Source organism: Dryas octopetala, chromosome 2, assembly GCF_963921425.1.
Source record: "Dryas octopetala chromosome 2, drDryOcto1.1, whole genome shotgun sequence".
Classification (NCBI taxonomy): Eukaryota; Viridiplantae; Streptophyta; class Magnoliopsida; order Rosales; family Rosaceae; genus Dryas; species Dryas octopetala.
The window spans coordinates 21899797-21913298 of record NC_141367.1 but is presented as its reverse complement, the minus strand read 5'-3'; the positions used below and the strand labels follow the sequence as shown (position 1 = coordinate 21913298).

General features: G+C 34.0%; 1 protein-coding gene across 1 annotated transcript; it reads left to right on the top strand.

The window, feature by feature from the left end:
- The first annotated feature begins 1693 nt into the window (after window positions 1-1693).
- On the top strand, window positions 1694-13296 carry LOC147294120 (long chain acyl-CoA synthetase 6, peroxisomal-like). Its single transcript, XM_086231614.1, has 23 exons — window positions 1694-2038; window positions 3858-3918; window positions 4007-4084; window positions 4209-4280; window positions 4363-4444; window positions 4624-4729; window positions 4806-4882; window positions 5644-5688; window positions 5816-5902; window positions 6473-6562; window positions 6851-6930; window positions 7048-7141; window positions 8070-8158; window positions 8251-8339; window positions 8851-8980; window positions 9103-9221; window positions 10579-10702; window positions 10793-10879; window positions 11513-11616; window positions 11693-11778; window positions 12507-12593; window positions 12698-12784; window positions 12865-13296. Exons 1-23 carry the CDS (start codon window positions 1915-1917, stop codon window positions 12958-12960), a joined length of 2094 nt encoding a protein of 697 aa, XP_086087740.1. The 5' UTR covers window positions 1694-1914; the 3' UTR covers window positions 12961-13296.
- Window positions 13297-13502: the final 206 nt, after the last annotated feature.

The window sequence follows — 13502 nt, the reverse complement described above, 5'->3', positions numbered from 1 at the left end:
ATCTAAAGATGTGTTTTAAACTTAATTTACATAAACTTGGGTTGTGTGAAAAATTGTTCTTTTAATCTAATCAACTAAATTACATCATACATTTTTCAAAAAATCAAGTCTTAAACACGATTGTCTTAAAATAAATAAACTATACAATAATAAAATCCTAAATCTAAAGATAAATTTTAAATTTAATATTCATAAAGTTTTTTTATTAATCAACAATTGTCCTCCATAAAATTTGAACTCATGATCTCTTCCACAAAGAAGATATTGGGTACCACTAAACCAAATAGTCATTGCCCTTCTAATTTTAAAAATATCATAAATTCAATATCTAAAATAAATAAAGCTTAAATTTGATCCTAGAAGCCTAAACACCTCGAGGGAGCACGACCAATTTGAAGACTGTTGCCAATCACTCTATGCGTCAAAAAGCATCATCATCACCTATAATCACAACAAACTACAAACTACAAACTACTTGTGAGATTACTCCATAAGTATACTATAAAATTTCATCTGTTATGAATAATTACGCTAGCCCTTGAAATTTTTTTTTTTACAACACTTATTCTATCTATAATAGAAAACAAACTTCCACCAAAATGACCTTACTCCATAACATACTTTCTCTTGTTTTAAGAACTAGACAGTCTAGACCTCTTCAAATCCCAATTTCTTAGTTTAACATACAATCAATCAAAATAATGTGTATAATTAAATCAAACAATAAAATTAATATTTAAGAATTAGGTATAAAAGCAAACCAGCCTCAATTCAATGCGTGCAAGAATAGTCAAGTTTTTAATAGGTTATCACCTTTCCGTCATTTTTCAAGAGCAAATTATTTTTTTTCAACCCACTGCAATAAATAACAAATTCAATCGCCTCTTACCAAAAAATATAGAGCCCCTACGGGCTATGAGATTCTTTGTTTGGTGCCGAAGGTGTAACTTGTCTTAATCATTATCGAAAAACGTTTGTAACTAATGGTATCAAAAATTTTGATTTGTTATTAGGAATTTTAAGGCTCCTTTGATACTCTACTTAAATTTTTTTTTTTAAATGTGAGTAATTTTGAAAACTTGTTTAGTGTCAAATTTAAAAATAATTTTTAAATTTTAAAATTGATAGCAATTAAGGAAGAGAGAAGTGTAAAAAGAAAAAAAATGAGAAAAATGATGTTTTATCATTTTTAAAAAGAGGCCTATTTTTTAAAAGGGTTTATCAAACATGTTTTTTTGACTAAAACATATTTTTTAATTTTTGAATAAGATACCAAATAGACTCTTAGATTTTTATCAAATAACAAATGGTTTAGAATTTTAGATTTATAGTAATATTATATTATTGTGTGTATTAATAATTGTATATATATTATAATTTAAAATAAGTTTTTAGTCATAGTACATAAACTTCGATTTTCGTTTCGTGTACTTTTCGTCAAACAAATATAAAAAAGCGCAATAAGAAGTACTGCAATTAAACTCTAGCAGCTGAACGAGTCCAATTTGACTACCATTACCAAATTACAAATATGCCAAAACTGGAACAATAAAAGCATAAAAGTCTCAGTTCACCGCCGGCACACAAAAGCAGATTTCACATGCAATAAAAACCGACATTATTATATTATAAATTTATAATGCAATATATATTATATATTACATTACAATATTAGTATATTACGTACTTATCTCTTTCCTTCGGTCCTTCCACAACTGGAAAATATTCTGATTTTTGTCGATGTACAATTGTACATGTCATAAATCTTGAATTCTTGATCACCATCGTTGGAACGCGTGCCCGTATTTTTTTTTTTTTTTCTCTCGGTTTATTCCGGGAAACAAACGGAAAAAAGGTTCACAACTACTCGCATTACACAAGGCTCACGAGACCAAGCAAACTTCACGCGCTCCTATGGATCCAACACCAGCAGCTCAACGCCGCCTGAAAGCCATTCAAGGCCACCTCTTCGCCGACGCCGGCGGTGACGCTCACTCCCTTCTCCGACCAAACCAAACCGCCGGCGAGTTCTTTTCCGGTGCGCTATCTCTCTCTCTATTTTCAGCTCTTTTTTTTTGGTTTGTGTATCGCATAATGTGCATGTGGAAGCTCAAGCTTCTTTGTATAGAAAGTTACACGTCCAATTTGAGGGCTCAGTGGCGTCGTAGAAAAAGCTAGGGCTCCTTTTTGGTGGTGGACCTGGATTTCTCAGTTCATATTTGGCCGTAGATTTTATTAAGTTTCAATCTTGTATTATTCACTTTTTTTTTTTTCTTGTTATGCCTGGTGGATATGTTGGCTTCTCTATTCTTGAATCTTGATCATCCTTTTCAACTTCATTTTAAGATGCTACACTTCGATTGTTGTTTTAGTCCAGGGTGCTGCTAATTCTGTTACGGTTGATTCTGATACTGTTCTTGAGGTAAAAAAGAAAGAAGTATTTTATGCTGGGCCAATTTTATGAGGATGCTCCCCTATTCATTGATTTAAGGATTTGAATTCGAATTTTTAGTGTAAATATTTTTATCAGTCTTTTCAAGTATTAGTTTTCTACTTTTCTGTTGTTTTTGGCATTCATGAATTTGATTATTTAAGGAGTATTTAAAAAACTCAAGAAAAAGTGTGTCAGTTCACGAATTTAATTTTTTAAATATAGTGTTTTTTTCCCCATCAATCCACAATAAAAAGTATCAAACATTTTCTTTTATGTTTTTATAATATTTTATGCAAACAAAATTTTAAATGAATAGTCAAATCTAAATCCCTCGTTTCAAGTCCACAATCCCAGGGAATGATCCTATGGCTATGCTTTATATATGGAAAAAATAAAAAATTATCAGAAGTCAGAACCAACGAATCAGCTAATATCATTGGAAGGAAAGACTGAAGTATGGAAAATGGCAAAAGATATGTGGGACTTCATCATTTTGTTTTGCATTTGTCTGAATTCCACGAAACTTGGCTTCTTATGTCTTCCAATCCCCCAAACATATATAAGATTTGACAAACCAATCAAATTTCATGGCAACTAATCTTTGTTCTTTCTGGGGTCATCAATGTTTATTTTTTTTTGGGGGTTGATTTTTGATGATAAGAAAAATAATTAGCTTCTCAAATCTGTTTTCATTTCTCTCTTTCTCTCTGTCTCTGTCTCTGTCTTTCTCTTTTCCTTTTTGTCTTTCTCTTTTTCACTCCTCTCTCTGTTATGAGGAAAGTAGACTTATCTAGCTGATCAAGGATAGTTGAAGATTTTCAATACAGATTTATATAAAAATTTGGATCAGTAAAAATGAAGAGGACTACTCTGAGGTGGTGGAATATTATACAAGTATAATTATAGTACTTACTAAACTAAACTGATCCTTTCTGCGATCACCCACATTTTTTGTCTTCTTTAATTTATTTTTAAAATTGTCTTTTCTTTGTTTTCTTTTCTTATGTTTTAAGTTTTGCAGTTATCTTTTTATGTTATGTTATGTTATGTTTTGTTCTCTTGTTTGGTATCTTTTTCATTTTGTGCTTAATTGTAAACAACTTTTGCTGTTGACATTACCATGTTGTATGGAATATGTCGCTGTGTGAATCCTCTCTTGTGAGATAAAACTTGACTTTGAAAGTGGCACTGGATACTGTTGCACAAAAGATATTTTGAAAAATAGATTTCTGAGCAGGAATTTAGGGTTTTCAAGTTGAATAGGAAATGAAAATTTGTTTCTTTGTTATGGATTACAGAATGAACACAAACAGGTTGACAAAGGTGATTAGCAATCTATTCTAGAAAAATGTCTAAAATGTTCAACTTATTTGCTAAAATACATATATTAATATCAGCAATGTTAGTATTAAATTCTTAACAGAGCAAGGGTACAGTGTGGTGCTTCCTGAGAAATTACAGACAGGAAAGTGGAATGTATACAGGTAGGCATGTCCCTTTTTCTTGTATGTGCTGCTTCTACAAATCCCTTTGGCTATTCTTGAGAGAACATTTTTTATTTTCTGGTGGTAGATCTGCGCGTTCTCCATTGAAGCTTGTTAGTAGATTCCCTGATCATCCTGACATTGGTACACTGCATGATAATTTTGTGTGAGTGTCACCTTACTTTTTGCCAAGCTTACATTCAAGCACCATAATTTCCCAGCAAGTATCAACATGTATTCATATGACTAACCACTGCTGTTTTTTGTTCATCTAACTTTGTGAATTTTAGGCACTCAGTTGAAACTTTCAGAGATTACAAATATTTGGGAACACGAATTCGGGTTGATGGAACAGTTGGAGAGTAAGTTTCCTTTTATAAAAAATTGAGTTCTCAAATTCTTGTGGAGGCCTCACCCTTTGGCATTCGTTTTTCTTCCTTTAAGATACAAATGGATTACATATGGAGAAGCGGGTACTGCTCGGTCAGCAATAGGTTCTGGCCTAATATATCATGGAATACCACAGGTGAATTTCACTAATAATTCGAATACTTAAATATATTTGCCATTGTATGCTCTTTTGTCATTGAACTTCATCTTTATAATTAGTTCCTTGAAAAATCATATATTTTGTAAGCACTGAGTGGAAGTTCTGGTGCTGTTAATCTCAAGTTCCTATTTTTGCTTTTATTTTGTTAAATACAGGGATCTTGCATTGGGTTGTATTTTATTAACAGGCCTGAGTGGCTCATTGTTGATCATGCCTGCTCTGCGTATTCTTACATATCAGTTCCTTTATATGACACTCTAGGTTGGCACTACTTTTCTCAAATTTTTTCCGTCTTGTTGTCTTCAGATGTTACAGTTAAATATTGTATTCTTTGCAGGTCCAGATGCTGTCAAGTTCATTGTAAATCATGCTGTTGTACAAGTTATATTTTGTGTGCCTCAAACATTGAACAGTGTGAGTTTAAGTTATTCTCTATTCAGTATTCAGGGTGCTGTATTACTTAAATAATGTCTTCTTGAGTTATAATAAACTAATCCTGCAACTTTGTTCTTTTAGTTTTATTTATCAAAGGAATTCAATGACAAAAATAAAGAAACTGATAACTAGTTCTTGTTTATTTTTTAATTTATTTTTTATTTTGTATTTTTTATTGGGATGCATATGGGATAAACAATAACCATTACATCTTTGTGTCATGGCTATCACAAAATGTTTTGAGTAAATCATGGAATTGCTTAGTTTGAAGTCATGGAATATAAACCTGTTGTTAATTCAGATGTTAAATAATTATATATAATGACAGAGAAAACATGCTCTGCATAAATTTTATTAAGTTAAGTCAAAACGAAAAGGAAGAGATCAGAAGAGAATAGAAAAATCAAAAGAAAAGAAAGTTAACCAGAAACTTATGTTAAATCATAAACAATCACAATATCCACCTAGCTTGACAATATGTTTAAATATTGACTTCTTTCACCTTGGCATTTAGCTCATGTTTGGCCATGATTACTGTCAAATTATAGTTTAGTGTGTTATTTTTCACTGTTTGGCCTTATGGTTTCTATATAAGTTGAAGAATGTAAATGCTCTTCGTGCTAGTAGCAAATCATAAATGACTGCACGTTTATATCCATATTGAGGATCAAGTTCCACATTTTTATATTATATGGCTCCAAATTTCCTTCAGTAACATTTCTTTTTATTTGGAATTGCAGTTGTTGAGCTTCTTGTCGGATATTCCAACTTTACGCCTGATTGTGGTATGAGAATACACCTCATAGTCTTAAATGAATCTTTGAATTACTGAGTGGTGATAGTGATATTGACTTTGCACCTTTTTATATATCATTTGAAGTAATGTTTTCATTTTCTTTCACTATTATACAGGTTGTTGGAGGAATAGATGACCAAATGCCATCCCTACCATCATCAACTGGAGTAAAGGTTGTAACATATTCAAGATTGCTTAATCAGGTAATTCTTCTCTTTCCCCTACGAATCCAACAAATTCTTGAAAAGTCTTGGGAGATCATTTGAATAATCTTCTTAAGGAAGCATAAAGGGATATACATCCAAATTTTATATGAAATTTTTTTCTCTATTAAAATTAAAATAAAGATAACCCACTCAGGAATGCTAAAAGGAACTTGCAGATGCACACCCATAGCATAAACACTCATGAATAGCCATTTTTTCATGGCTACACACTAGACATTTCTCTGTATTACACCTTGCCCTTGCAAATGAAGCAGAGTTTTCCCCTTACATGTGGTTGTTAAGGCTTCCTTCTCACATAAAAGTCTGTGGTCTAGTATTTGTCCTCTAATGCAGAGTCCTTTCACACAGGTAGTAAGCATGAACTTTTTCTTTTTCTAATTTTTTTTCTTCTTTTAAATGAGCTGTTTTCATCTGCACATGTAGCTACATGGACATTATGACTCTTATCATAGTTGGATTCGATAAACATATGATGATACAATACAAAATTACTTAATTTTGAAACATTTTTGAGTAATGTGCTTCTTATTCGTTTTATCCTTCTAGGGTCGCAGTAGCCTTCAGCCTTTTTGCCCTCCAAAACCAAATGATGTTGCAACAATTTGCTATACAAGCGGTACAACTGGCACCCCAAAGGTATAACCCTGTCAACTTTTTGCTTTCTGATGAAGTTAGTGTAGTCCCAAAAAATGATTAACTGCTATATTTGCACATATAGCTTTGACTTCTCCTTTTGTAACTGTTGGATATTATGGAAGAAAAAGAGAGAACTTGAGGGGGAAGAAGAAAGGTAGAAAACAGCCCATAAGAATTCTTGGGCCGGCTCCTCATTATATAAGATTATGTTATAATAACTTCCATATTTACAATATAACCCAATATATTATAACAATTACGTTGTTCCCAAAAATAAACTCTGGCCAGGGAGCTGTCTTGACTCACGCAAACTTGATTGCAAATGTTGCTGGGGCCAGTCTTGCTGTCAAATTCTACCCCTCCGACATGTGAGTATTGATGGTTTTGTCTTCTGCTTAGTATAGAGTAGTTAATTTCAGGTTTTGTTCTGATGTTCATACAGACTGCTTTGTATCTCTGCTAAGCTTACCCTTATATTTTTCCAGTTACATTTCTTATCTTCCTTTGGCACACATTTATGAACGGGCTAACCAGGTCATGACAGTATATTATGGGGTTGCTGTTGGATTCTACCAAGGGGTATGAAACTTGATTAAAGCATTTTTCTTTCAAATTTTTTCCTCCGATATCTTGAATCTGTGATAGATTTGTTCCCCCACCCCCCAAAAAAAATGTCCCTTTGTTAAAGAATTTAATTCACCGTGACATGCTTAAATTTTTGTTCTTTTTTTTTTTCTAGCCCCTGTAATTTTCTTTATGCAATGCAATATATGCCGCTCTAGAATCAATATATCTGTGAACAGTTAGTCTTAAGTTTACAGAAAGGGTAAATGCCTGATGATGTATTAAATTGTTCTCAGTTATACTGGTTGCAATCTTTTGAAACTTTTAATAGAAAAGATTGATTCTCCGAATGATACCTATCCTATTTGTCAGGTTTTGGAATTGAATAAGTTATTATATTCTTCTCTCAAGGAGGAAGGAATCATATAAATAATCATAAGATATACCAAAATGAGTAAGTATACAACGAACGCCTAATTCTATGGCACGATAGAAGCCACAATGTATTTGATTGAATCACTAAATTGATGGTTAACACTATCTAATGGAATTGCAATGTGTCTGATGTAATTTTCTTGATGCAATTATGCTATAACACTACTCCAGAATCAATCTATCTGTGAAAAGTCAGTTTAAAGGGTAAATGCATGGTGACGTATTAAATTGTTTTCAATTGCACTGGTTGCAAGCTTTTGTAACTTTTACTGGAAAAGACGATTCCTCTAATGTTACCTATCCTATCTGATTGAATTGCAATATTGATTTTAAATGTGAAATCAATGTAAACCTATTTTGTTTCCCATTAATGCTTTTAAAACTGCAGACTTACCTGTTGTATGTAGATGTAGAGTGGCTGAAGTATTTATATATTCAGAAACTCCAAAGACAAAGATTATGTCTTCAGAGACAAGCCTGACAGGATTTATTTAACTGTTGTATGCAGGATAATATGAAATTAATGGACGATATGGCTGCTCTAAGACCCACTATCTTCCTCAGTGTTCCTAGGCTGTATAACAGAATATATGCTGGGTAAAATTATTTTCAGCGGCTTATGTTATTTTTCATCTAAAAGCACCAAATATAGTTATTCAGTCATTAAGTCAGATGTCCTGTTTGTTCAGTATTACAAATGCTGTAAAGACATCCGGTGTGCTGAGGGAGAGGCTATTTAATGCTGCTTACAATGCTAAGAAGCAAGCATTATTAAGTGGTAAAGTATATTATTAAGTAGATCTTTGTTGCATTTTAACATGAAATTCTATATTGACTGTTTAGATTGTCTATGCTTAAACTGTGAAACTTAGTTTTGCCTGCTCAACAAAATCTTATGGATTTTAAGATGTAAAGGCAGGATGAATTTAATAGTAAAGGTTTTAAGATGTAAAATCAAGTGCATTAGCTTTGTTGTAGTTTTAGGTGCTAACTTCAACCAGAAAATGTATCATGTTTAATTTTGATATAATACAAGACTAGAATTGGGGAACATAGGAAAAAAAAGGAAATTACAAGTGAACAAGGTGATGTTCTATATTTATGAGGTAGAAATATAGCAGTTTGAGACTGAAATGTCTGTTTAATACTGCATCAGATCTCGTTCGACTTTCTATTAAGCCGGCAAGGGACGGATCTCCTCTGTTTTGATTGTCAGTTGTAAAATTATCTTGTGTTATGTGATTTTCACTATTACTTATTTATTGGTTGTATATGTTGGAATGTTATAGGCAAAAATCCATCTCCCATGTGGGACAGATTGGTATTCAATAAGATAAAGGCTAAGCTAGGAGGACGAGTTCGTTTTATGGGATCAGGTGCCTCTCCCTTGTCTCCTGATGTCATGGACTTTTTAAAGATGTAAGTCTTTTGCATTTCTTGGCGTATTGAATGCCTAGGAGTCATATATGGTTGGTTCTTTGTTTTTGTTTTGTTTTCGTTAGTTTTTACTGGGCTTATAATTAGTGATGATTTCTTCCCAGCTGCTTTGGTGGTGATGTTAATGAAGGATATGGAATGACCGAGACTTCTTGTGTTATTAGTGCCATGGATGGGAGTGACCACCTATCTGGCCATGTTGGCTCGCCTAATCCAGCTTGTGGTGAGTTATTGACTATGTGAGTTTCACACACCATTTCCTGGCATCAATTAGGTTGATTTTGTGTACTGTGGACTACATTTTTTGTTCTTTAACCTTTTGTTCTTTATTAGTAAACATTTTTTGTGTACTGTCCATGGAGAATCGGCCTTTAGTTAGTGGAAAAAAAATGTGATTGTGGAAATTCATTGCATATTTGCCATTGCAAGTGTCCTCCAATGATTATTCAGCACTTTCGTTAGCTGGAAAAATGTGATTATGGAAACTTACTGCATATTCCCAAATTGTGCATGACAGCCCAACAAAACTGGGATGTGGATGCGGTTGTAATTACTGTGTAAACGTGATTCACCTGGTCATCATTAGCTGGCTTTTGTAATTGCATTAAACTTGTTGGGTACTGTTGATCATAGTTATTCAGACATGATAAGCTGATGCAAAACTGTTTGAATGACTGGTTCCATTGTAAGGCTGTGCATGTAGGACTGATGAATCCAGTCCAACCTGATTGGATTGATTTGGTCTTTCAAGGGAAGTTGGGTCTGTTCCTAAGAGCCAAAGTGCCAAACAAGTTGGTTTGGTCAGGAAGTTGTATTATTAATCTGACACAACTGACCCAATCCAACCTTTTAATAATAGAAGAAAAAATATAGATTTTTCCCTCATGGTGTGTCGAATCATGGACTTTGAAAATCCATGAATTCCTGCCCATAGTTCAGGTTGAAGCTCCTTTTTGCTTGGAGATTCTTTCCTATTCTTTTAATGTATAAACTCATAAATAGAAAATGACAAACATAAGAGGGAACTGAGACCTCCCATGTAACTCTACTTTTAAATAGGTTCTCCTACCTATACACTAAGTTCAATGTGTGGAGTGGGCTTGCCCTACAACTTGTGGGTTTAAATATAGTGGCCCAATTGCGCTATCAAAACCAACCATTCACATAAGTTACAAATTATTAAACAGATTGGATGGCATGGTCCAAAGCCCATTATTGGTTGGTTTTGTGTGGCCTAATATACAACCCGAGTTGGTCAAGTCAGATGGGAAATTTTCCAAAACCCAACTCTATCTGTTGTTTTGACCTATGTACACTCCAATGTGCATTTATGCTGTGATTGTATGTCTGTCACATTATTTTGGCAGCACTGTTTGGAGATAAGGGTCCTTTGTTGCTGCATAGAGGGTTTGCTTGTGTTTGTGTAACTTTGAACTAAAACTGTATGTATTGAACTGGTTTCATTTGTGACATCAAAGAGTGTAGAAAAGAAGGTTTTCTCCATACAATATTTATCTTACCTTTTGCTGCATTCTTCTCTTACCTTAGGCTAAGATTTGATTCCATATTTTTGATTTCAGAAATAAAGCTTGTTGATGTACCAGAAATGAACTACACATCTGAGGATCAACCCTATCCTCGTGGTGAAATCTGCGTCAGGGGTCCTATTATTTTCCAAGGCTATTACAAAGATGAAGTGCAGACGTACTAAACTTACCTGTTTACTGGTTGCTTTAAATGCTATTTATTCGGTCAGATATTAAATTAGTCTGATACTATAATCATACTGGATAGGAGAGAAGTGATTGATGAAGATGGATGGCTTCATACCGGGGACATTGGGTTGTGGTTACCTGGAGGTCGTCTAAAAATTATTGACAGGTGAGATCATGCCATCCTAAATCATAGTTCTCAGGTTTATTGGCACTAATTTCAGGGCAAAGGACACAATGTCGTGCTTTATATGTTTCAGTTGTGATAATGTTCCACATATGGGCGTTGGCCATGTAACTGTATTCTGCAAAGGATAGTCAACCTGATAACTGCTTGACCTTTGAGGTCCTTTGCCATATGGTAACCTCACACCAGCTTAGAGTGGAAAGTTCAACTTGGTAATTGTGTACGGTGTAATGCCAAAACACATTTCAAAAGTATTGGTGATAGCCCTTCAACTGAAGTACAGTATACTTTTGGACAATTAGTAACAAACATATGCCATAGCATTCGTTTATGATGCCATGGTTTTATGTAAGATATTTGCTGGGACTTCGCAATTAAAATGCCTACAGCTTGTGTGCACAGGGTTAAACAATCTTTGGTGGTTCTGTTTATCTATTTATTTTTTGTACTCCTGCTTTTCTATAGTTGGAAACTGTTCAGAAAATATACTTGACTGGCCTCACATATGGAGAGAGATCATGCACTTACAGGATTTTTCGTGATTAAGGCATGTTTGTTTCTTTTTAGCATGTGGATCTTCAGCTTATAACCGAAGGTTTTTGTATATCATGATAGGAAGAAGAACATTTTCAAGTTGGCACAAGGAGAGTATATAGCTCCAGAGAAAATTGAGAATGTCTATTCCAAGTGCAAGTTTATTGCTCAGTGCTTTGTCCATGGTAAGAACTTGGAATTTACAAACTCTCTCTCTCTCTCATGTCGGGTTGCTGACTGCTTATTTGCTGCTACTGGTAGGTGACAGCCTAAATTCTTCTTTGGTAGCAATTGTCTCAGTTGACCAAGATGTGTTGAAAGCATGGGCTGCTTCTGAAGGCATTAAGGTGCAGATGCGACATTCTAGTCTTACAAATAAGAATATTAATTTCCATGCTTGATGACTTGGTAAAGTTTGGTTGACCTTTTGCACATAGCGCGTAGAAAAGTATTCAACCTTGGATTTTCTACAACTAATTGATTATCTTCATTGTTCATGCAATAACTTCTCAGACCCTCAGACAAATTGGAAGCAATTTAAGTGCATTAGACCTTTCTTCCCCTGCATATATGCAGTGAAAATGGTGCCATGTAGGATTACATTGCTGACGAGTAAAGATACAGTCTCATCAGATATATATCATGCTGGCTTGGTAAGACTTTATGTAGATGCAATGATCCACTCATGTGGATCGTTGGTCTAATATTGTCAACCCATGCTAGTCAAATGTACTGTATATTGTGTCCAACTAGCATGGTGCATTTTTATTTAGAAATTTTATCATTTTTTAAGTTGGTTAATGTTCTCTTGCCAAATATCTTACATGCGATGCTGTGAGACTGTTAATCTGGACCATACTTTTAGACAAGATTCCACCCTGATGAATGACCTAAACAAGATTTCACCCTGTTGAATGACTTAGATTAATAGTCTGACAATATAATATGCCAAATAGTTTGGCAAGAGAGAATTTTCCTTGTCAGGAATGTGTTTGTTCCCTCATTTCTTTCTATGTCTAAGAAGGGCATGGGAATTATATTTTGTTTATGATTCTCTGCTGATGTGGGGGTACAGTATGACGATTTAGGACAACTATGCAATGACCCAAGAGCAAGGGCAGCTGTATTGGCTGATATGGATGCTGTTGGCAGGGAAGCTCAGGCAAGTTATTTTAATAAGATTATTCAAGGCTATCTGTTTTGTTGCACCTCGTTCAGATTTGTGTCAGATTTTTTTAATAAATAATTTTTTATATTTTGCTTCAGTTAAGAGGTTTTGAATTTGTTAAAGCTGTGACACTGGTGCTTGAACCGTTCACAATGGAAAATGGACTGCTCACTCCAACATTTAAGGCAAGTATTCAGTTTCAAACAATTGATAGCAAAATGCATGGACAAATTAACATGAAATCTCACCGTCTTCTTCACTTCAGATCAAGAGACCTCAAGCAAAGGAGTACTTTGCGAAGGCAATATCCGATATGTATTCGGAGCTTTCTGCTTCTGATCCCGCCCCTTCGAAACTATGAGGAGCAGCTAAATGTACTCTCAGCCAGCCACAAAATAAAAAAAATAAAAAAATAATTAAAAAATGAAAAGGGCAGAGACATTTAGAGGATAGAAAAAGAGAGAAGCAGTTGAGTAGAGAACCGAGGTGCTCCCTAAGCAGATTTTATGCTCTGGTGAGAGATCTCTGGAGGTGACATAATGGAAGGCATGGTCAATAGTCCATACATTGCAGTTTGTTTGTTTGTTTGTTTGTTTGTTTTTTGTTTTTTTTAAATTTGTTTCTCAAAATGAGATCATAATAATGTTCAATTTATGATTACAATGATACTCATAGTTAATAAATACATTTATTTTCAGAGCATGATTTTTTATAGGTGAGGTATAGCTGGGGAAGGCCTCGTTATGACAAAAGAAAATTGTAACAAAAAAGAAAATTGAAACCTTGTTACGACAATATTTTTAAGGGTAATGAGTCGAGCGTTTGACACACAACACACCTAACGCAAAAATAGTTATCACCTAGCGTTTACAAGGTTAATGAGTCGAGCGTTTGACATTATCA